General features: G+C 40.8%; 1 protein-coding gene across 1 annotated transcript; it reads left to right on the top strand.

Moving 5' to 3' along the window:
* Window positions 1-504: 504 nt before the first annotated feature.
* On the top strand, window positions 505-16,853 carry LOC147180337 (uncharacterized). The gene is made up of 2 exons (XM_086082275.1): window positions 505-634; window positions 15,466-16,853. The coding sequence occupies exons 1-2, from the start codon at window positions 505-507 to the stop codon at window positions 16,851-16,853; spliced, it is 1,518 nt and encodes a 505-aa protein (XP_085938401.1).
* Window positions 16,854-25,778: the final 8,925 nt, after the last annotated feature.

Here is a 25,778-nt window from a genome sequence, read left to right as displayed (position 1 = left end):
ACTTTTTTCAATTTCTTTTAAAGTAATATAATTTTATGTGCATGGCTGTACAGAGTACGGTAAAATCGTGTTTCTAAATAAAAATGCGCGGTTCAATTTGCAGATGGCGACATCTGTCGGTGACTTGATGACAGCGCTCCATACACGATCGAAGCTTCCAGCAGCCAATCATATCGCAGTGTGGGCGTGTCCTCGACTTCTCGCACGTCTGCTTTCGCTTCTTCACGACACCAGACGCCCTCCGCTAAATTATTCTTTCCGATTTGGTGCTGAACTGACTGCAGCCTCCACACAGGACGCCCATCACTACTTTGAAGGACTACAACATAATTTATTAAGTCTTTGTGGCCGGATCAACTCGTCTCGGTGCACGTTGAAGATTCGCGGCTTAGTTAGCTTAGCTTATTTTAGCTTGCTAGCCGCTAACAAGGAGACGCGTTTGGTAATCGCGACACATCGACAACGAGACATCAAGTGTGACTTTTTGGGCGTTATTGTGCCAACATGTGTTCAAGAACGACACCGAAGTACGAGGAGGAACTTTTTGGAGTAAAAGAAGAGAAGGAGCAACATCTTCGACTTCAACTGCTGGGCAATGTTTGCACGCAGCCTCGTGTTGTGCTACGCAGAGCAGGTTTGTACACTTCTTAGCTCGCCTACTTCGTGAAGAACTTGTTTCTATCGTTAAAATAATATCCATGTGTTTGTAGTTCAATAGAATCCTACAGAGCCCCAAAGGCTAGTGATGAATACATGGGTATGAACTGAACTACGTAAACAGGCAGAACAAAAAAGGAGGAGTGGCTCTGTATGTTGATGAAGGATTAGAATACAAAAAAAGTGGAGAAGATGAATGCCATTATTCTGGAAATTTGTATGGAAAAAAGGGAAGAATATATTGGTTGGTTGTGTATACAGAGCTCCGGGGTCTGATATTGAATTATTTAATAATTGTAGGGAAATAATGTTTTCCAGCGATGAAAAAAAAACAAGGACGTGTTAGTTTGCAGGGATTTCAATTTGGATCTTTTAAATCCTAATAAGCATGAACTAACTGATGAATTTATCGATGTAATGTTTAGTATGAGTTTATTTCCTTTAATCACAAAACCAAGCAGGGTAACATCTTATTCCGCCACACTAATTGATAATATATTTACTCACTATATGGATAATACCTCGATTTGTGGATTACTTCTGAATGACATCAGTGATCATCGGCCACTGTTTGTGAGGTATGATTGGAATTTTGTTATTGTCTGTGAATCTTAATGTGTTTAACTATAAAAGAATAAGAACAGAAGAATCTATTGACAGCTTAAGAAATGAATTACTGATAACAGAGAGAATAGTATACGAGGATACTGACATTAACAAATCATATGAAACATTCCTGCGAATATTTAAAGCATTATTTGATAAGCATTGTCCAAGAAAATGTTACTACCAGAAGAAAAGATACACAGAAAAAACATGGATCACGAAAGGGCTACAAAATGCATGCAAAAAAAAGAACACATTATACAGGAAATTCTTAAAATTAAGAACTGTAGAAGCAGAAAAGAAATATAAGATAAATTAATTATATGAGAAAATCTAAGAAAGTTTACTATAATTGGACAAGAATAAAACCAACAAAAGGGATATGGAACGTGTTATTATCTGGAATGGTTCAACAAAAAGTTATCCTGAATATTTTATTGAGGATAGCAAAACATAAATAATATGAATGATGTGGGTTTAATCTATTTTTTTGTAAGTGTGGGGCCCAAACTGGCAGAACAAATTGCAAACCTACAGCCGGAAGAAGGGTTGGGGAGGGTCGGGAGCTTTATTGATAGCAACCACAGCTCAATGTTTTTAAATCCTGCAACTGAAAAAGAGATTCTTGATATTGTTGGCAAATGCAAGGGCAACATTTCCACAGACTGGAACGACATTGATATGTTTTTGATTAAGAAAGTAATTGATGTAATTGTAAAGCCATTAACCTATATGTGTAATTTGTCCTTGTCATCGGGTGTATTCCCAGATCAAATGAAAACTGCCAAGATCGTCCCGATTTACAAAGCGGGAGACAGAAGTCAATTCACTAATTAAAGGCCGGTCTCTCTACTTTCTCAATTCTCAAACATTTTAGACATTTTTTTTGCAAATAGCCTAGATAATTTCATTGAAGAGTATGAATTGATAAATTACAGGTCAATATGGATTGAGACCAAAGAGGTCCACGTGGAAGAAATAACCAGTTCTCTGGACCCCCAAAAAATGTAGCAGGAGTATTTGTAGATTTAAAAAAGGCATTTGACACAATAGATCATCATGTACTAGTTAGGAAACTTGAAAAATATGGAATTAAAGGAGTTACACTCAACTGGCTGACAAATTAGCTATCTAATACATAATATTCACATGACGTCACCGACCCCCACCTATCGACCCAGCGGGCCTTTCGTGGGGCAAACGACTAGCAAGACAACGCAACCAAATGCTGAGCGCTCGCGTTACTTACTACAAGTTACTTTGATTCATTCATTTGTTCATTCGTTCCGGATTTTCACGCACCGCTTCATAATGGTGCATAATTGGGCGAACAAAGATGTGAAATGAAACTTCTAAATAGTATTCACATGCCGTCATTTGCCCAACATTGTGTGCCGGTCCATGGAATGTCGAATGGGAACGGCAAAGAAGTGTCCGGAATTACAAAGATACTTCGGAAGGATTTCCAACCGACAAAGTCTACCAAAGTGTGTTCTAACCATTTTGATTAAGGTAAGTGTCATTGTAAGATGGTAAAAATGCTTTTACCATAATGCGATTGTGATCTATGTGAGCCGCTAGCCGTGGCTAGCTCTGGCTAAAAATAGATTTGTGGTCAAGACCTTCGATTTTGAGATCTCTCCAAATACGGTCTCTTATTATTCTTTACCAGCAGCCCAAAAGTTGAAATTGTTGCTAAAGTGTACAAAAATAAGTGATGAATCAACAATAATGTTGTTGTTGTTGTTTTCGTTGTAACATGCTAGCTAGCGCTAGTAGTTAGCGCGTTCAGGGAAACTAGCCACTTGTTTTAAAAAAATAACCTGAGATTCTTCATCTTGAATTCACAATTGATAAATGCGACCAAAATGTTTTCCTATGTACATAAACTACATTTGTATGGTTTCGAAAATCTTAAAGTTTGTGCTATTTATAGATGACAAACATTTTCTGTTCTGGAGACAACCTGCAGCAGATAGGTAGCTACTGTTAACATTTTTACTGTTTTGAATTTAGTTATAACTGTGTAGATGTAGGTGTAATTATGTTAACTTAATATAGCTCGATGAATAATGTTTTTGATTGTTTTCTTATCTTTCTCTCTTGCCTGGGAAAGAGAAAAATAATAAGTTTCTTTTCTATTATCTAAGGGAGTAGAGTTTGTAGGACTTTCTGTTCGGTCAAAGAAAGTCCAAGGACAAGCTGGTATACTGCTGTCGAAGTCTAATCTGATTTTGCACCTACGGGAACTTGATGGGGGGGGGGGGGCGATTTCCTGTGAACACTGTTTTTCAATAAATGTGCCGTGTGCTCGAGTTTGGGACGGATCACTGCTTGGGTGACTTCAATTGTGTTATCAGAAATTTCTGAATGAACCTCTTCACCAGAATCTCAACTTGGATTTATTGGAACACGTAAAAGAGTACAAAAATATAGTGTGCTCTAACACTAACAAAGAATTAAATCAACTTAAACATGGTTTGACCTACACAAACTTTCATTAAATTTGAGTAAAAGCAAACTGATGTTGTTCAATCGTAAAATAAATACACAAATAATACTGAGGATTAATAACGTTCAAATTGAATGGGTTTATGAAAATACATTTCTGGGTGTGATTCTTGATGACAAAATCTGCTGGAAATCCCATATAAAACATGTTAGGGCAAAGGTAGCACGCACTGTTGGAGTTTTGGGAAAGACCAGACACATTAAATGAGAAAACAATGTATATTTTGTATTGTTGATTAATATTACCATATTTGAATTACTGTGTAGAAGTTTGGGGTAATTTCTACAAAACTACAATACAATCATTATGCACACTGCAAAAAAGCCATGAGAATAATAAATCATGTAGGGTACCTTGAATACACCAATAAACGTTTTTTTTTTATTGTGCACACTAGTTAAGGGATCTGTTACATTATTTGTCCAGTTTTAAAATCTATGGGGCAAATAATAATATGCTGCCCGGCAACATACAAAAATGATGTACTGGCACAAAACTCAAAAGTATGTGCATTTCGATCTGTGGTGTTGTTTTGTGGAATGGTCTTGAGGAAAACATTGAAAGAAGTACAAGCATTTGTCAATTTAAGAAATTGTATAACGAAATCATTTTTGCTAAATATACTAGGGAGGAATAATAAAAACAGTGGTTGAGTACAATTTTTGTGAAGGCATTTAAGAATAATGAGTTAAAGTAATAAGTGAGGTATAATTGGGATAGGACGAGATGAGCAGTTGCTTCATCCTATTCCATTTCGAACAGAAAGTATTTTCCTTTGTTAAATGAGTTTCTTTGGAAGTCATTACTATTATTTATGGGGAGCGAAAACAGTTATATTTCATCCTTGTTTTGTGGAATAACTTAAATGTTTGTTTTTGACACAATTGTGACATTATGCTTTTTTGTTTTATTGTCATTTTTAAATGTTCAAAATAAAGTTGAGTGAAAATGGAGAAACCCAAAGCGTTCTGAACCACTGAATCAATCTGAAGTCATTTTGTTGAAATGGTTCAGTGGCTCAAAGCATCACAAACTTACATCAACTTGGCGGTGAGTTAGCGGTCACGGGAAAATAACCACCGCAGATTGTTTATCTTGGCCAAACAATACGCGGCCACTTCAGTATGATCTAACCACCGTCTGCTCTTTTTCCCTTTTTATAAGGAGTGCATCTAATCAAGAGTGCGAAAAAATACGGACAACCCGTAACAGTTGGCAGCTCTGCAACAACAGTTATTAGAACAATCAATAAAATCTTAAACTATTTCTTGTGTTACTCAGCCAGCTTCTGGAATGGAATTGACTACATGTTGTTTTATGTCAGCGGCACATCAGTTTAGTAGGTATAGCATTAGCGTTTTAATTAGCGATGTTGAGAGGAATTTGTCCTAAAACCCTTAGTCAGGATTGATTGTTTTGTTTTCGTGCTACTACTAGCATTCTCTGCTAGCGACATGTCATGATTACGTGAAGAAGTGCAGACTTATAACCAGGGTTGGAAGGGTTGCTTTTAAGGGTCTCATATTATTCTTTCAACATTCTAAAATACTTCTCAAATGTGTAAAAGACATGTCTGTGACATGCATTCATCAAAATTGACTTTGGATCTAATATTTTTGCTGTCCCTCAATCAGCCAAGAAAAACGCTCTGTTCAAAACAGCCTGTTTTAGGGTTGTGTCACTTTTATGTAAATAGCCAACGCATTAGAAGCTTCATTGGTCATGTCACGTTCTTGTTGTCTAAACAATTCGTCTCGTTTATCCTTCAATAAACGGTTTTGTTCTGTCAATTTGTCGTCTGCAGCTTTTTCAAAGCGAGAAAGAATCGTACGCCATTTGCTGCGAACTACCTGGGGCACTTCAGCGTGTTTAGTCAGTTCCAAACCGAAAGCTCTAGCCTGAGTAAATTTTTCCTGCGGGCCATCCTTCATAGCCAACACGTTGTCTAATTTTTCCTCCAATTGTTTCACTGAGGCGTTTAAGCCAGCTGCCAAGCCGTCAGCCGCGGCCTGCAAAACAGATCGATGCAGTCGAGGATTCGTATCACAATTTTCACCATTCCAATCCACATTGAGATTACCGCCATTTACAGTCAATGTAGGCGCCTGCAAATTTTGCAGCATCTGAATAGCAGTATTGTATGGTGATTTAGTAAACGGGTTTATAGCATCAAACATATTTCCCATGAGCGGCTCAGCATACGCCGGTGGAGCTGTTAGTTTAGCATCAAAATCAGCCACTTTGTTATCACCAGCTTCTATCATTGCCATCCGAGCGATTTTAACTGAACTGCCCAAAGCCAACATTCTAGCATTAATCATCATTCGATGCACTTTTTTTACAATTTCATCTGACTCTTCTACCATTTAAAGAAAATACAAATGTCTCTTGTACCATTTTGTCCAGCGATTTGCCGTTTTTTCACGCATGCCAATTCCACCGCTTTCATCAAAGATATCAAGCAAACCGCGAATGTCAACGGTGGAAACCAACCTTTTTCACAGCAAGCCGTCATCCATTCATTCAATAGTACTTTCATTTTACGTCGATGTTTTTCGAACATGGCCCCCGACTGAAACCTCGGAAGCATTCCTTTTTTTTTTTTTTTTTTTTTTTTCTTCTTTAAGAGCTCAGTATTGTTCATTCGGAAATGTCATCATCATTGCTCTTTTTTTTTTTTTTTTTTTTTTTTTAAATATATATATATATATATATATATATATATATATACACATATATATATATATATATATTTTTTTGTGTGTGGGTGAGTATGTGTATGTGCGTGCGTGCGTGCGTGTATTTGTTAGCTCACCAGAAAACCTATTAGAAAAAAATCTCATACCGTTCACCTAAACCGAACACCAAGAGACCCGAGGGGACCGAAGAAAACCAAGGAAGGTGAAATCCAGCACCGACCAGACACCCCCCACCAGAACTCCTCCCCAGCCCAAGAAACATCCAGACCCCAACAAATCCAAAAAAACATAAAATCAGGGAGGCCTCAAGAGACCAAAGGAGAGACCGAGAAAAGGAAGGAAGGACAGACGAAGCCGCGTGAGATCCGCAGACACCAGCCTCCACCGATTCAATAACCTGAGGAGGAAACAGATTGTGTCTGAGTTTCGGTAGATGCTGGTGTGGTGGATCTGGCATGCATGAAAATCTCCACCAAAGAGGGGAGCCGTCGACCCCCGCCGGAACAGAGCAAGCGCAACACCTCAGGGCCCTCCAGGCCGCGGCAGCGCCAAAGGACGACCCCCGGGCCCCGCCAGGGCCACCGGCCGGAGAGCAAACCCAGGAGCAGGAGCGCCCCCCGCCCCAACACGGCCCGCGCCCCCGGCCCAACGCAGCAGGACGGGGCACTGCAGGCCCACCAGGCACCCCACCGGCCCCCAACCCCCGCCCCCCCCACGACCCCCCGCCCCCCATCCACCCCCGCCACCCAACCCAGCCCCAGCCGCCCCCAATCCCCCAGACACCCCCCCACCCCCAGCACCCCCCCACCCCGCAACCCCCACCACCGCCGCCCCCCCCCCCGACCCCACCCCGACCAACCGGCAGCCCCCCGACCCCCAGCCCCCGGGGACCACCCGCACCCAGGCACCGGCGCCGAAGAGGGGCCGGACAGCGGAGCGGAGAGGGCAGCCGCGCCCACCCCACCCCCCGCCGTGTGGAAGGACGGAACACCGGGGGCAGAAGGGGGAGATGGGTGCACCGGAGGGCGGCCGACACCCCCGAACCCCAGGCCCAGCGGGGGAAGGCCCCGGTCGTCACCCCAGCGTTCTTTGTGAAAATTAACCCCTGTTACTGAGTCCGCCAGCTCGCGGACTGGCGAACTCTACCCCTAAACCGTGAATGTGACCCCACCCAGTGTATATACAAGTGTGTGTGTGTGGTGCATTAAAATTAGGAGCAGGTGAACCGGAGCCGATGGAAATGATATTCCCACGCTCCGATCCACCCGCCACCCAAGCATGTTGCTGAGTGTATGTGGTGCATTAAAAAAAATAGATAGGGCGGGGAGGGGGGGGGGTGGCGACACGGACAGGGGACCGCAGCACTGCTCTATACTGCGGCCCCCAACCGATGGCACCCCCACAAGACCCCCCCCCCCCACCCACAAGTTGTGTGGTGTATTAAAATTGGAGGGGAGTTGTAGGGTGAAGACGGTGTTTCCACCCTACCCCACCCCCCAAAGTGTGTTATGTGCCCTATATGTCTATAAAAGTGTATTGTGCAAACCTAGTGTAGTGAGTTAAGAGGTGTGACCAGCGGGGCCCTCCCCAACCGGGCGGGGGCAGGAGGCGCACCGGCCCACCAAGCCCCCACCCACCCCACCAGGACCCCGGCGGGCATATGGGACCCGTCCGGCGGGGCGATAGGGCTCGCCCCCCGGATACTGGGTCCCGCCCGAGGTGCCAGGACGCCCACCGGAGCGGGGCGGGCACGACACCAAACCCCAGCCACCCCCGCCGGCCCCCGTAGCACCAAGATCCGGGCCATGGATGGAGCCCCCGGCCCAGGGGAGGGGAAGGAAGGCGTACCGGGGAAGGGGAAGGGAGGAGGGAAGGGGACGACAAGAAGGGCAGGGGGCAGCGGCAGGGACGCAAGGAGAGGGGGAGAGGAGGAGGAAGGGCGACGAGGGAGAGGGGACAGGGAGGCGGAGGACGGGCGGGGAGAGGCGAGGAGGGAGAGGCAGCAAGGGGGAGGAAGGGGGAGGGGAGAGGGAACCACCGGGCACCCCGGCGGCCCACAGGCCCCGAACCGCGTCGCCGGGCCCAGAGCGACGGACCGCGCCGGAACGGCGCCGCCCCCGACACCAGGGAAAGCCCCGCAACGCAGCACCCCCCAAGAGACCCAGGGAACGGCCAAGACGCAGCCGCCACCCAGCAGCCAACAGAGGGGCAGACCCGCCCACTCCCCGCCAGGGGGGACAGCACCCACAGAATTAACCCACTGGCATGCCGTGAATCCGAATATCAACCCCTGGTGCCCATCGGAGGTGAATCCGCTCGATCCCGCTGGCAGCAGCCGGGTTCCTGACTATAGAAACACAACCATTAGTTACAAATTGCCTAATACAGAAACATCAATGCAAGTTATAACGCTGCTGTGGCTCTCGCTAACAGGCAGAATTAAAATCCAAGTTTAGGTTAAAAAATTCTATATACGTAGACCATGTTTCTTTAAATTTTGACATTTGGTTTTTATTTGAGGCAGATATTTTTTCCATTAAAATATGATTTATGAGGAGGTTAGACCATTGGTCGATATTCAAAGTTTGTTTATTTTTCCAGTTAACAAGAATTGTTTTTTTTGCGATAGTAAGGGCTACAAGTATAGATTGAAATTGTTTATGTGGTAAGTCAATTGTTGTTAAGTCACCTAGCAAACACAAGTTTGGAGAGAACGGTATCCTACAGTCCAAGACAGCGGAAAGTTTTTCTAAGACTTTAGTCCAGAAACACATAACCGGAGTACATAACCATAAAGCATGAAAATAAGTGTCTGTAGTGTTTTGTAAACACTGGAGACAAATGTCGGAGTCTGAGAGTCCCATTTTCTTCATCATATATTGAGTAATGTATGTTCTGTGAATAATTTTATATTGGATAAGTTGTAAATTTGTGTGTTTTGTCATTTTAAAAACATTTTCACAAACTTGAATCCAAAAGACAGATTCCGGAGCTATAGACAAGTCTGTTTCCCATTTTGAGATGGGTAAAGACGTTTTATCAGTATATGAAAGTAACTTATATATTTTTGAGAGTTTTTTTGTTGTTGTCGGAGAAAGCTTGGTAATATCTTTAGCTAAAACAGGCGGTTGGAGCGTACCCTGGAGTGTTGGAATTTGTTTCTTTATCATACTTTTAACTTGCAAATAATGTAAAAAGTTTCCGTTTTTTATTTTATATTTTTGGAGCAAGGATGTATATGATATAAACATATTATCTGAGAAGAGATGGTGGAGATGTGTAATTCCTTTCTGCTCCCACACATTCAAATAAAACGATTGGTTGTTAATTTGAAAGTCGGGGTTATGCCATAGGGGAGAAAGCCCGCTGGGCTCCACTTGGGCTTTTGTCATTTCTAGTGCCTTCCACCAGGCAGTCAGGGTGGCGGAAATCATTGGATTTTTAAAGCAGTTATGGCGCTTAATCGATGTTGTAATAAAAAGTAAATCTAGGAGTCTGAGGTTATTACAATCCTTCTGTTCTAGTTCCAGCCAACAGTTAGTATCTCTATTGGGTTGTGCCCATAAAATAATATATTGTAGCTGGTTGGCTATATAATAGTGCATAAAATTTGGTGCCTCTAGACCTCCTTTGGATTTATTTTTCTGAAGAGTAGATAGACTAATCTTTGCTTCTTTTTTTTTTCCAGTAAAATTTTGTAACGGCTGAGTCCAACAACTGGAACCAGTTAGCCGTAGGTTTAAATGGAATCATTGAGAAAAAATAGTTTATTTTGGGTAAAACTTTCATTTTAATAGTGGCTATTCGTCCTATTAGAGAAATAGGAAGATTATTCCAGCGCTCCAAGTCACTATAAATGCTATCCAGAAGTGGAGTGAAATTTAAATTAACTAAATCAGTTAATTTAGGTGAGATTTTTATGCCTAAGTATTTTAAATTACCTATAGGAAATGAGTAGTATGGGTCCTGGCTTGCAGGGTTCCATGAATTTTCTGTAATAGGTAGAAGTGTTGATTTTGTCCAATTAATAGAATAGTCTGATAACTGTGAGAATTTAGTTCGGAAGCATTCTTAACTTGTGCATCCAAGAATAAGTTCCGACTATGAACCGGAAGTATTTTTAGGTCAAACCAGTCGGTGTCGCGGTCAAAACCGCCCTCCATTGTTTATTTTAATTATTCACCTCTTTAGTTATTATTATATTCAAGTCGTATTAATATTTATCAATTCAGTGACGTCTCACTTGTAGTATGATAGTTCAATAGGTTAAATTTATTCAACAACGTTACTCGTTCCTCCCCTCAAAAAAATGGTAACTAATAAAATTAACCACAGACAAAATAAATAAATCCGAAAAAACACGGACACATTTAACAAATACAGACAAACATGAAATACCTCCGAAGAACACGGACACACGTAACAAATACAGACAAACAGGAAATACCTCCGAAGCGCACGGACACACTTCACAAAAGACAACGTGCCTTCGTTAAAAATAATAAAAATAAATTACATCCGGATCTAGCGATTCCTTAGTAGTGGCGTAATAAAGCCCTACGTCGACCTGTACCTCCTTAAAAATCATAAAATAAACAGCTTATCATGATCTCTAGATTTCCTAGCGGTGGCGTAATAAACCCCCGCGTCTACCCGTTTTCCTCTCAAAATTCATAGAATAACCGTCATGATCTAGCGATTCCTTCACAGCGGCGAGACTCCCGTCCCAAAAACAAAATAAAGCCGCTTGCTTCAACCTGTTTGTCTTAAAATTCTTAATGCTTCTTCAGCTGCGCATAAACCAACGTGACGGTACTTCCGTAAACAATGACCTCGTCACCACGTACGTGTATAGTTCAATGTCGTAGTAAAATCCAAAATCAAGGACTTCGCATCCCTCCGTTAACCGAACGACTTCAAACTCTACTAATACCTGTTCACTCAGACCTCATGTAAAATTTAGTCAATTTAGAAGACGAAAACCGGTTGCAGCGGTCCCAAACAGACAGAACTTCCCTACGTGGATAAACGTCTCCACTTACCGTAATTAATTATTTAGGCGCCTAGAAGTTCCGCTCGTCCGTGAACGCCGCAGCCTGTAACCGTTAAAACGTCGGGCGTCACCATCTGATAGAAAACGTTCTTTGTTTTCTTGCGTGTTAAAATAAAACTCAAAGTTGAGATCAGTGAAGAGGTTTTCTTGCAAGAGATTTTTATTCAGAAATTTCTGATGTCATGAAGGATCCTTACTGAATCAGCATCGGTTCCTAAATGGGCTCATCCCAACTTATACAAAAACAGTGTTTACAGAAAATAGTCTCCCCCTCCTGTCTTCTGTCCTTGTGGGAAGAGTGAAATACAAAAACAGATAATAAATCTTCAGCTCGTATCTTAGTCCACTCCAGATGTAGGAAAATAATTGGTCCCGGCACTTCTTGGACCGGGTAATTTATGGACAGAAACTCTGCTTGCACTTTCAAACATATACTCCTTTAGATAAAAACAGAAACCTTATTAGACATTCCTTTCCCAGGGAATGGAACAAAGACACTATACATCGAATAACATTTGAATTAACTGTTTTCTTATTACTACACAGCTATAACTAAATTCAAAACGGTTAAAATATCAATTGAAACAGTAAAAAATGTTAACAATGTTAACAGTAGTCATGTGCTAATGTTGTGAATGGAAGCGACTGGCCATGGCAGCTGAAAAAAAGAAAAATACAGACATGTCTCTTACACATTTGAGAACTATTTAAATATGTGGAAAAGTGGCATAACGTTTTACCATAAGGAAAAGTCGCATAACGTTACTACAGAGACTATGTTGTAGCGTTAGTTTGTGATTGTTTAGGCAACGGTTATTTTTGCCGTAACCGGCAAATCTCCCACAAACGTTATTTTGGCGTGCAATGTCTCAGATTTGCCGTGAATGCTTCTAGACATTTACAAGCGGTTATGAATAAAACAAATGTGCACATTTAGGCCGTTTCGCCGAGACCACTTAGCGCTCCCTTGAGTGAATCACAATCATTCTGGCTTGTGAGGTTAAGGTTAGAGGGCTCGAAGACTAAAAAAAACAAAACCCAGTGAAAATATAAAATAGATCAATAATATATATATATATATATATATATAGTTAGATAAGATCGAAGCAAAAGTAACTACATTAAAATATAAAGACAGGTACATTAATATTAACTAAAATCTACATTTAAAAAAACTTGTCTTGAGCCTGCTCTTAAAATCTTGAACGTTCTTTGGGGCCCTGAGTTCCTCCGGCAGACTGTTCCAAAGGCGAGCGAAGGCTGTAGCACTGAAAGGACGCCGTGAGTGTACTCGTTTTTCAACAATTTTCCACGTTACGACCACAAAAACAAATGTATTTATTGAAATTTTATCTGAACGATGAACACAAAGTAGCACACAATCATGAAGTGGAACAAAATGTAGATTTTATTAACAAACTTGTTGTACAATCCCCCCCTGAAAATTAGGGCAATTACAGCTTCAAGTCTTTTGGGGTTTGTCCCGTCGGGAGGCTGAAATGTTTGCCCATTCCTCCTTGCAAAACAGCTCCAGCTCAGCTAGGTTAGATGGAGAGCGTTTGTGAAACACAATCTTAAGAATAATTGTTGATTTTTTTGGTTGCTCAATGAATATTTGCTGATTTTTTTTTTCTATCTCCTCTCCGCCGCCCTGCAACTACGTTTAAGGTTCTTTACTTCCTCATTTCTCCTTGGATCCATGGACCTTGGGTCTATGTTTTTTGTTGTCATTGGGGCAACTGTATCAAGTGCCAGTTGTAGTTTTTTAAATGGTCAACAATAAAATCACAGGGGGGGCAGGTAAGACAAGTGGAGGATATTTGTTTAAAACCTCGATTTATTTGGAGATATATTATATTATATTATATTATATTATATTATATTATATTATATTATATTATATTATATTATATTATATTATATTATATTATATTATATTGACTCTCTGGGCTTTGAGAGATGAGATTGGCACGCCTTAAAAGTCAATTCAGCTCTGACGGTGCCCCCCCCAATGGTCCGGTTCGATTTGGGTTTCTGATGCGTACCGTGTGCGATAGACCCAAGTCAAGGTGCTGCTGTCGAAACAATAATACACATCAACTCACGCTTGTCTTCTTGCGTCTTGCAGACGTCCGTGAGGAATATCTTCGTCCTGACGAACAGGAAGCGAAGTGTCCTCATGTTAAAAAGGAGGAGGAGCATCCTTACATCAAAGAGGAGAAAAAAAAACTTTTTGTTAAAGAGGAGGAGGTTGAGGATGATGTCACCAAGTCACCACTGATCTTCGCCCCTTTAAAGAGTGAAGATGACGTCAAGAGTGAGTGTGAGGAGGACAGAGAGGCGGAGCTTCCAAGCAGCAACTCAACTCCTCAACACATGACGACAGAAGGTGATGCAAACCACTGGCGACCACCGCAAGCACAAAGTAATGACATAAGGTCTAAAGATAGGCCGATATGTTTTTTTCACCCGCTCCTCCGATGAATATGCATTGGACTCGGGGTACTCTCTATCGTCCGGTTGTGCTCCGCGTTTTCCAGCGTTAGCATCGCTAGCCGTGAGGCTTTATGACGTGACCATCGTCGCGCGTCAACGCTTCCAACTTCGGCGTTTTGTTTTCGTGCTACTACTAGCATTCTCTGCTAGCGACATGTCATGATTACGTGAAGAAGTGCAGACTTATAACCAGGGTTGGAAGGGTTGCTTTTAAGGGTCTCATATTATTCTTTCAACATTCTAAAATACTTCTTAAATGTATAAAAGACATGTCTGTGACATGCATTCATCAAAATTGACTTTGGATCTAATATTTTTGCTGTCCCTCAATCAGCCAAGAAAAACACTCTGTTCAAAACAGCCTGTTTTAGGGTTGTGTCACTTTTATGTAAATAGCTGCACCAGGCCATGTCTAAGCCACACCCTTCTCTCTCGAAGGGGCAGTGGTTTCTGTCATGGTAGTGATAGAAAACTTTCTTTGTTTTCTTGTGTGTTAAAATAAAACTCAAAGTTGAGATCGGTGAAGAGGTTTTCTTGCAAGAGATCTTTATTCAGAAATTTCTGATGCCATGAAGGATCCTTACTGAATCAGCATCGGTTCCTAAATGGGCTCATCCCAACTTATACAAAAATTAGTGTTTACAGAAAATAGTCTCCCCCTCCTGTCTCCTGTCCTTGTGGGAAGAGTGAAATACAAAAACAGATAATGAATCTTCAGCTCGTATCTTAGTCCACTCCAGATGTAGGAAAATAATTGGTCCCGGCACTTCTTGGACCGGATAATTTATGGACAGAAACTCTGCTTTTACTTTCAAACATATACTTCTTTAGATAAGAACAGAAACCTTATTAGACATTCCTTTACCAGGGAATGGAACAAAGACACTATACATCGAATAACATTTGAATGAACTGTTTTCTTATTACTACACAGCTATAACTAAATTCAAAACGGTTAAAATATCAATTGAAACAGTAAAAAATGTTAACAATGTTAACAGTAGCCATGTGCTAATGTTGTGAATGGCAGCGACTGGCCATGGCAGCAGAAGAAAAGAAAAATACAGACATGTCTCTTACACATTTGAGAACTATTTCAATATGTCGAAAAGTGGCATAACGTTTTACCATAAGGAAAAGTCGCATAACGTTACTACAGAGACTATGTTGTAGCGTTAGTTTGTGATTGTTTAGGCAACGGTTATTTTTGCCGTAACCGGCAAATCTCCCACAAACGTTATTTTGGCGTGCAATGTCTCAGATTTGCCGTGAATGCTTCTAGACATTTACAAGCGGTTATGAATAAAACAAATGTGCACATTTAGGCCGTTTCGCCGAGACCGCTTAGCGGCCGGTTAGAAACAATAATACACAACATCAAGGCGCGCTTGAGATTTGACTTTACTAGACCAAATGTATGTTTGCCTTCTTGTGTCCCGCAGACGTTGGTGAGAAATGTCTTCGTCCTGAGGAACAGGTGGTGAAGTCTCCTCATGTGAAACAGGAGGAAGAAGAGCATCCTTACATCAAAGAGGAAGAAAAGCCCCTTTTCGTCAAAGAGGAGGAGTTTGAGGATGATGTCACCAGGACACCACTGACCTTTGCCCCTTTTAAGAGTAAAGATGAAGTCATGGGTGAGAGTGAGGAGGACAGAGGGGCGGAGCCTCCGAGCAGCTCAACTCCTCAACACATGGAGACAGAAGGTGATGCAGACCAATGGGGATCATCACCAGCACAAAGTGATGACATAAGGTCACAGTCTGCTGACACTGACGATGATGAATTCGCTAAAGGTGATCATGCTGACAACAACCGCTGCAAATGTTCTCAGTGTGCGAAAACATTCAGTTCAAAATGGAATTTGAAAGTTCACCTGAGAAAACACACTGGAAAAAAACCTTTTTCTTGCTCAGACTGTGGCAAAAGCTTCTCTCATAAGTCACATTTAACAATCCACACGAGAAAACACACCGGAGAAAGACCTTTTGCCTGCCCAGACTGTGGCAAAAGCTTTTCTCATAAGTCAAATTTAACAAGCCACATGAGAAAACACACCGGAGAAAAAACTTTTGCCTGCCCAGACTGTGGCAAAAGCTTCAATGACAAGAGTACTTTAACAAACCACAAAATAACCCACACTGGAGAAAAAGCTTTTGCCTGCCCAGACTGTGGCAAAAGCTTCTCTCATAAGTCCGCTTTAACAGTACACACAAGAACCCACACTGGAGAAAAACCTTTTTCCTGCCCAGACTGTGGCAAAAGCTTCTCTCATAAGTCCGCTTTAACAGTACACACAATAACCCACACTGGAGAAAAAGCTTTTTCCTGCCCAGACTGTGGCAAAAGCTTCTCTCATAAGTCCGCTTTAACAGTACACACAATAACCCACACTGGAGAAAAACCTTTTTCCTGCCCAGACTGTGGTAAAAGCTTCTCTCAGAAGGGACAGTTAAAAATACACAAAAGAACCCACACTGGAGAAAAACCTTTTTCCTGCCCAGACTGTGGCAAAAGCTTCTCACGAAAGTCCGCTTTAACAGTACACACAAGAACCCACACTGGAGAAAAAACTTTTTCCTGCCCAGACTGTGGCAAACACTTCTCACGAAAGTCCGCTTTAACAGTACACACAAGAACCCACACTGGAGAAAAACCTTTTTCCTGCCCAGACTGTGGCCAAAGCTTCTCTGACAAGGGAAATTTAAAAAGCCACTCAAGAACACATGCTGGGAAGAAACCATTTAGTTGCAGTGTTTGTGCTAAAAGATTCTCTAGTAAAAAGCTTGTTGAGACACACAAGTGTGCTGGTGAGAAAAGCAGCGATCTTTAAAGCTTAAAAAAATGAAGGGAGTGAGTCTTGTGTGCTGTAAAAGTGTAAATGATTTTGAATAAAATAGAGAAGGAGGAAATAAGTGATCCTGCTTATTTAAAAAATGTTCAGACTTAGAAATTAATAAGTCTTTGATTTTTATGGCAACTTTATTTTAACAGTGATAGACAGAATATCAGAAAAAATTGAAAGAAGGACATGGGGGGGAAAAAATTGCATTTTGTTGAGGGAGATCATTAATCAGCTCCTCTCGTGTCGTCCTTCGCTGATCTCGACCTTTTTCATATTGATTGAGACCCCACGAGCTGATATCTTGCATGGAGCCCCCCAGAACCCAAAATTTTGCAGCAACAAAACTTAAAGGGGAAGTCAACCCAAAATGTTCTTAACAATATGTTGTATGTGCCTCCACTCGTCTAAAGACGGCATTCAGGTTAATATTGCGTTTATCTTGAACATTGCTCCAGTTCCAAGTGTCAGCGGCTACGACAATGACCTCAAATCATGTCGGATATCTTTTGCAGTGAAAAAGTATTTGCCCTCCTCTCAAATTCTCACTTTTATTGCACAGTTTGCCCACTTGAATGATTAAAATCATCAAACAAATGTCAACATCAAAGATAACCCAAATAAACATACAATGCAGTTTTTTTAAAGTGGAGATTTTATTTTTTAAGGACAAAACACTATTCAAAGCTACCTGGCCCTGTCAAAAATATTTCCATTCATTACTCGAGTAAAGACAAGAAGAATCAACTCCAGCTTTACTTAAAAGTGTAAACGTAATGCTTTCAAAGCTACTCAAACTATGAATATGAAATGTTTTTAAAGTTTTCTTTTAATGTGTTTAAACGCCAATGTATGCTTTAGTAATATTGTAAGCTACTTTTGTTTTCTCTGCTTTGCTTCCGAATGTCGTTAACGGTTGTGTTTGTTGACGTTTGTAGGTGTTGTGTATTTGCTTATGTGAAGCACATTGAGTTGCCTTGTGTATGAAATAGAAATAAAATATAGAAGAAAAAGCCACCTTGCCATTTTCCCAAATTAGCGTGGAAAATACCTTCAGGGACACACAAAGCCAGATGTGCAGTATGGCCACGTTCGGAGTGTTTTAAGTCTCGGCTTAAGACCCACTTTTATTCCTTGGCTTTTAGTTCAGCATGAATTGTGTGGTCCGCGTGTTTTTTTAATTTAATTTGATTATTATTTAATTTTTATTATTATTTTTGGGGGGGTTTAAATATATTTTTATTGTATTTATTCCTTTATTTTACTTATTGTATTTTAGTAACTTATTGACTTTTTTAAAATTATTGTTGGTTTTTACTAGATTTCATGTGTATTTGGATCTCAATGTGCAGCACTTTGGAAACACTTGTTTATAAAATGTGCTGTAGACATAAAGTGGATTGGATTAGTTTAAAAATGACCACATTAAGTAAACCGGCAGTACAATGCAAATGCAATACATTTGTACTTCTGAGCATTAGGGGAGCGTAAGATATGATAAGTGTGCTCGACTCGAAGTGCAATGGCGTGTCATCACTAACCTTTATTAGAAGGTAAGTGTTGCATTCAAACCTTGCAGCAGGAATTTGTGAAAGCCACAGATGACGAAACTGGCCAAAAGTACAAATATTGCATATATCAGTAATATATCAGATACTGCATCAAATGTTTGATACTAGCTAATGCCAGTACTAGAGCAATAAATTAAACTCATAACATGTGATGGTTAAATCGCATCCCTGATAATAAACGTTCAGTTTACGGTACCTCAAAATGCTTGTTCATCTCGATGGCAAATTTTTAATCTGCACATTCACCACAATAAATCCAATTTAAACTTTACATATCGGGAACAACAGACTGAAAAAGGGAGAAATGAGACCTCGCAGTTTTATGTCTTTGTAACTGCAACAAAAATGGCGACATCTGTCGATGACTTGATGACAGTGCTTGCTTTGAAGCCGACAATCTCCAGCAGCCAATCATATCGCAGCGGGGGCGTGTCCTGCCTGACTTCCGACGCAGGTCTACTTTCGTTTCTTCACGTAACCAGACGCCCTCCGCTAAATCATTATTTTCGATTCCGTGCTGAACCGACTACAACCTCCAAACAGGACGTTAATCCCTACTTTGATGGACTACGACACCATTGATCAAATCTCAGCGTGTGAATGAACTCGTTTCGGTGCGAGTTTATGCTTCTCGCCCTACTTAGCTTAGCTTAGCTCATCTTAGCTCGCTAGCTGCTCGCAAAGAGAAGCACATAACACGTCGTCAAGAAGAGATCAAGTGTGACTTTGTTGGCATTATTGTGCTAAAATGTTTGCAAAAACGGCACCAAAGTACGAGGAGGAATTCTTTGGAGGAGAAGAAGAGAACGAGCAACATCTTGAAATGCTGGACGATGTTTACGAGGAGCCTCGACTTGTGCTACACACAGCAGGTTTGTACACTTCTTACTCTCCCTTGCTTAGCACTAGGACTACTATATAGCGTTAAAAATATCAAAATGCAGTCCTCATTACTGTACACAGTAAAATAATTCCAGCCATTATGTTATTGTAACTTAAGTGCATACTACGTTTTCACACATCAATACGTTTTCAATTGATAACATATGATCAAATGTGAATAACTCTTTGAAGTGAGTTTTACAACAAAATACAATTTGAATACGTTAACTTGACTCTATGTGCTAAGCTTAAAAGTAGAAGCCGCATCTTGTAGCCACAAAGCCATGTTAATGCACCACACATATCGTGCCTGAAAGTTACATTTGTTATATATAGAATATGATATATCTTTCAAGCAATCAATCAATCAAAACTTTATTCATAACACACACACACACAATAGAATATATGAATGCATAAATGGCTGGCTTCAGATCAGGAGAGGAGACATCACAATATGCTTTGCTAGAATAACTGTGCCTTTTATTACCCGCAAACAGCAATAAACACTTTTATACTGTGCTAGAATAATTGTAAGTTTTATTCCCCGCAGACAGTCATCAATGCCTGTGCTTTGCTCGAATGATTGTACCTTTTATTCCCCGCAAACAGCAATCAATACACTAGAACGTTTAGCATTATAATATGATCATCATCAGCGCTTACCTTGACACTAGACCGGGGAGCCTACGGTCCGGGTGAAGCGAGCTGCAACAACGGCTGGGCAATCGTACGTGTTCCACAGCGGACTCCGTCCGGACCGTGTGCCGCTCCGTCTTTTATTCGTTAGCAAAAAGTTGTGAGCGTGAGAAACCGGGCTGTCCAAGCCCTCTCCCAGACACTCTCGAAAACATGTTTGCGAAGCAGGGAAGGCTGTAGTATAAACAAGGTATTCACTCCCAGACTGATTCCGCCCTTTATTTACAAATTGTTGGGCACCTGGATTCGTACAACAGTTCAGGACAACAACATATCCTTATATAAGAGGTTACATGAGGACATATCAAACCATGGTTATTTTCCCTTCAAACTCCCTTGAGTGAATCACAATCAATCTAGCTTTTGAGGTTAAGGTAAGAGGGCTCAAAGACAAAAAAAAAACCAGTGAAAATATCAAATAGATCAATAATATATATATATATATATATATATATATATAGTTAGAGAAGATCGAAGCAAAAGTAACTTCATTTAAATATAAAGAAAGGTACATTAACTCTTTGACTGACAGACGTTTTCAGAAAAGGGATGCTGTGAGTGCCAGCCGATTTAAGCATTTTGACTGATCTTTCAAGGTCCACAGAAAATGTTCTGTTTGGACTATGGAAACACACATACTACCAAATGAAAGATTGAACTTTCAAGTTTGTTTCTACCTTATTCCGTTCTTTAGGAATCAACAATAGAAAATGATTAGTTTCATCCAAATGCGCTTGTTTTGGACCAAAATACGGAGAAATCAAGCTTTTAGTGAAACTATATTATTTCATGCACTCTAGTGAAATTTACACTTCTTTTTGTCCATGAATGATGCCACAAACACCTAAACAGTGCTTTACTTCTATAACACACTACCAACAAGAAAGTGTTTTTTGATAGCAAAATACGTTTATTTACATTCAACAGTGTAACAATTTGACTAAACTATTTACAAATGTGTGCAACTGTGGTACTATTTACAATTATGTTGGATGTTTCAACGACAGTTTTTCTTTTTGTGTAACACTCCCCTGCGTGCAAGGAGACGCAACAGGATTTGCACAACACATTAGTTTCACTGCGATTGCCTCTTCGCGTGCAGAAGCTACACTTTCTTGCCGGCCGTTTTTTCCGGGGAATAGCAAGTATATACTGCAGTGTGTGTTGCCATCAAGTCTACTATCAGGATCATGCTACGGTTACGTTACGGTGGTGTTACGTCTGGCTTCCTCATGTCCTTCAGTTGCTATACCGGGTGGTAAGAGATGTTCTGATCCATCTTATCCACTCCATTCATGGTGGCGTCGTAGTCCAGAAGCCAGTGTCTTCTCCGTGATCAGACTGTACCCGCTCCTCCGATGAATATGCATTGGACTCGGGGTACTCTCCATCGTCCGGTTGTGCTCCGCGTTTTCCAGCGTTAGCATCGCTAGCCGGTGAGGCCTTATGACGTGACCATCGTCGCGCGTCAACGCTTCCAACTTCGGTGTCAAGCTCGGAGTCACCATCATCATCATCATCAATGTGCATTGGTCGATGCTTTTCGACTACTCTCCATCGTCCGATCGAATGTCTGCTTGTGCAGAAGTGCTCGGTCGGTTGTGCTCCGCGTTTTCCGGCGTTAGCATCGCTAGCCGGTGAGGCTTTACTACGTGATCATAATGGCCGCGTCAACGCTTCCAACTTCGGCGTCAAGCTCGGAGTCACCATCATCATCATCGTCGACATCAATGCGCTTTTTAGTATTGATTTCCGTCTTTGAAAAAAATGCTCAAGCGTGAGCTGCTTGCAACCGGTCGCCATTGTTGCTTCATCAGCCATTGTCCCCTCAACACTCTAGCTCCGCCTCACGTCTTCTACTGACGCCCACCCAATCTTGTCCAAAGAGAGTCATCGCTGCCATCTAGGGGCCAAAACGAGTCATTATACTAACTAGATCTGCTTGATACTTTCAGCACAGCTGCCCAAGGCTTTCCTACACCCATTAAAAAAAAAAACATAGTGAACGTTTTTTAACGTCTTCGGCGCCCCTCCGTAGGTTTTTTCTAAACGTTATATAACGTTTTTGGCAGTAAAAGAGTTAATATGAACTAAAATCTACATTTAAAAAAACTTGTCTTGAGCCTGCTCTTAAAATCTTGAACGTTCTTTGGGGCCCTGAGTTCCTCCGGCAGACTGTTCCAAAGGCGAGCGAAGGCTGTAGCACTGAAAGGACGCCGTGAGTGTACTTGTTTTTCAACATTTTGCCACGTTACGACCACAAAAACAAATGTATTTATTGAAATTTTATCTGAACGATGAACACAAGCTAGGTTAGATGGAGAGCGTTTGTGAAACACAATCTTAAGAATAATTGTTGATTTTTTTGGTTGCTCAATGAATATTTGCTGATTTTTTTTTCTATCTCCTCTCCGCCGCCCTGCAACTACGTTTAAGGTTCTTTACTTCCTCATTTCTCCTTGGATCCATGGACCTTGGGTCTATGTTTTTTGTTGTCACTGGGGCAAGTGACAAGTGCCAGTTGTAGTTTTTTAAATGGTCAAGAATAAAATCACAGGGGGGGCAGGTAAGACAAGTGGAGGATATTTGTTTAAAACCTCGATTTATTTGGAGATATATTATATTATATTATATTATATTATATTATATTATATTATATTATATTATATTATATTATATTATATTATATTATATTATATTATATTATATTATATTATATTATATTATATTATATTATATTATATTGACTCTCTGGGCTTTGAGAGATGAGATTGGCACGCCTTAAAAGTCAATTCAGCTCTGACGGTGCCCCCCCCCAATGGTCCGGTTCGATTTGGGTTTCTGATGCATCGTACCGTGTGCGATAGACCCAAGTCAAGGGGCTGCTGTCGAAACAATAATACACATCAACTCACGCTTGTCTTCTTGTGTCTTGCAGACGTCTGTGAGGAATATCTTCGTCCTGACGAACAGGAAGTGAAGTCTCCTCATGTTAAAAAGGAGGAGGAGCATCCTTACATCAAAGAGGAGGAAAAAAAACTTTTTGTTAAAGAGGAGGAGGTTGAGGATGATGTCACCAAGTCACCACTGATCTTCGCCCCTTTAAAGAGTGAAGATGACGTCAAGGGTGAGTGTGAGGAGGACAGAGGGGCGGAGCTTCCAAGCAGCAACTCAACTCCTCAACACATGACGACAGAAGGTGATGCAAACCACTGGCGACCACCGCAAGCACAAAGTAATGACATAAGGTCTAAAGATAGGCCGATATGTTTTTTTCAGGTTCGATACCGATTATTAGTTGGGTGATAACCGATATTTGAAGCTGATATTCATTTTCATGGCGCATATTGGCGTCAACATTTTCTAAAATACATTGTATCGTCTTAAAAAGTTAAATGGAAACTTAAGCAAGTTATTTCCACAGCTCTCTAGTTCTCTACAGTAAATATTTTCACGCCAAAATTTAAAAATTCCTGAAATCTTAAACTTTCACATTTCAATGTCGAACAAAAACAAATGGTTCAAAAGATTCCTAGGGTCAGTAGCATCTCTTATAAAGTTAACTGAAAATGTAAATATATAGCTCCCTGAGATTAAAATGGTTTTACATTTACCTTATTTCGGCCGTCAGATTAAAAAAAAAAAAAGAGCTCATACCGATATTGACCAAAATGCCCAATATCGGCCTGTATCGGTCTATCTCTTATAAGGTCCCACTCTCCTCAAGATGATGATGATGATAATGAATATGCTATCGGTGATAGGGCATGAGCTCAAAATGGAGTTTGAAAGCGCACACAACACACACTGGGGCAAAACCTTTTTCCTGCTCAGATTGGGGCAAAAGTTTCTCTCAAAAGTCAACTTTAGCAATGAACAAAAGAACACACACTGGTGCAAAACCTTTCCATAGATCAAAGTGATCCATGTGTGGGGTTGAGTCGCCCAAATATATATATATTTTTTGATGGGCCAGTCCGAGTGTGCGGTGGGCCCAAATCAAGGTGCCGCTTCAGAAACAATAATACACAACATCAAGTCATGCTAGGCCATTTGGGGGCCCTAAGCAAAATAATGTCATGTGGCCCATATGTGCGCCATTTATTCACCGTATACTGTGTAACCCATACAGCCACATTTCATATATATTAGTCAGATGTTGTAGCACTGCAGAAAGTAATTTAAACTTCTCATCCCAACTGTTTGTTAGTACTTGTAGTATATGCTGCCAAACCTCATTTGAAAAAATGAAAAGATAGAATGTGTACTGTATTTGTTTTAAGCTTGTAATTGTGTTGAAACTCACAAAATAAGTTGTTTTAAAGTCAAGCAAACTATAATAAACAATTAGGGTTCTAAATGAACTTTTTTTTTTTAATCATCAACCAATGTATGTTTTTTCAATGAGAAGATAGTTTCTTTTTTTATCATCACTGAAACAAAATATTAAAACTGGTGTTTTCTTCACAGTGAGTACTTTAGTGTATTTTGTTTTTAAACAAATACAAATGCCTCCTTAACAGAGACCACTTTCTGCGAACAAATTTGTGTCTTTCTTAAACACTATCCAACATGTCAGTCAGTTACATAGTGAATTGTTTCATTTTATAAACTGACGATTTTTTGTGTAACATTGCAAAAGTAAATAAATAAAATTACTTAAATATTAAATCCAATTATATCGATATTAATAAATTGTGTGCTTCAAAAAGTCGAACCATAAAATATGTTTCAAAATGTTGCGTATGCAAAACAGAGTCAGTTGCTGGACACTTTTTTTTTTTTTTTTTTTTACCTCCAGGACGTTCCTAACAAACTCCTCCTATTCCATTGCTCTTCCTATCTACACCATGATAGAATAACTTGAACCCTGCTCCTAAACTTCTAGCTTTGCTCCCTTTCCACCTGGTCTCCTGAACACATAATATGTCCACCTTCCTCCTCCGCATCATGTCAACCAGCTCTCTACATTTTCCTGTCATGGTTCCAACATTCAAAGTCCCTACTCTCGGTCCCAGACTCTTGGTGTTCCTCTTCTCTTCCTTCCTACAAACACACATTCCTCCTCTCCTGCTTTGACCAACAGTAGTCCAAATTCCACCGGCACCCTGTAGGTCAACAGCACCCATGGCGGTCGTTGTTAACCCGGGCCTCGACCGATCTGGTATAGAAGTCATATATTTGATTCACATGTATGTTTGATTTGGCCAACGTTTTTACGTCGGATGCCCTTCCTGACACAACCCTCTGTATTTATCCGGGCTTGGGACCGGCACAAGAAGACATTGGCTTGTGCCCCCTTGCAGGTACATTAATACACTTAAATGCAACATTTAAATGAATCTGATTAGTTGATTAATTGATTGGATAATCGATAAATTAATCGATTTAAAAAAATATTCAATAGTGACAGCACTAAGCACGTACTAATTGTGAATGGGTGGCCTTTCTTTTGCTGTTTTCACAGATGGACGTAGCTAGAAAGGGGCATTAGTGCCATTGTGCGCCGTTAGGAGATGCGATGTAGCCGACTGTCAGCCAATCGCCGTGGCATCCTCATTTGCATGAAAATCAAGACGGCCCGGAGCGCAGGCTTGACATTGTGGAATCAAATCGACTCACTGGGCTCGGAGAGATGAGATTGGTGCATCTTAAAAGCCAGGCTTGTGCGGTTCCCGTCGGAGGGTGTCCATTTTAGATCTGATCATGTGCGGGATTGTGTCGCCAACCGTCTTAAAAAAAAAAAAATCACAGATGGTTCGGT

Source organism: Leptonotus elevatus, chromosome 1, assembly GCF_054856555.1.
Source record: "Leptonotus elevatus isolate MCC_2025b chromosome 1, RoL_Lele_1.0, whole genome shotgun sequence".
Classification (NCBI taxonomy): domain Eukaryota; kingdom Metazoa; phylum Chordata; class Actinopteri; order Syngnathiformes; family Syngnathidae; genus Leptonotus; species Leptonotus elevatus.
This window is presented reverse-complemented; position numbering and strand designations above follow the sequence as displayed.

Bases quoted from the DNA above. Each gene is read 5' to 3' on its own strand.
- LOC147180337 (XM_086082275.1), top strand. From the start codon at position 505: ATGTGTTCAAGAACGACACCGAAGTACGAGGAGGAACTTTTTGGAGTA. The intron at 635-15,465 runs GTTTGTACACTT...TGTGTCCCGCAG, and splicing joins TGTTGTGCTACGCAGAGCAG to ACGTTGGTGAGAAATGTCTT.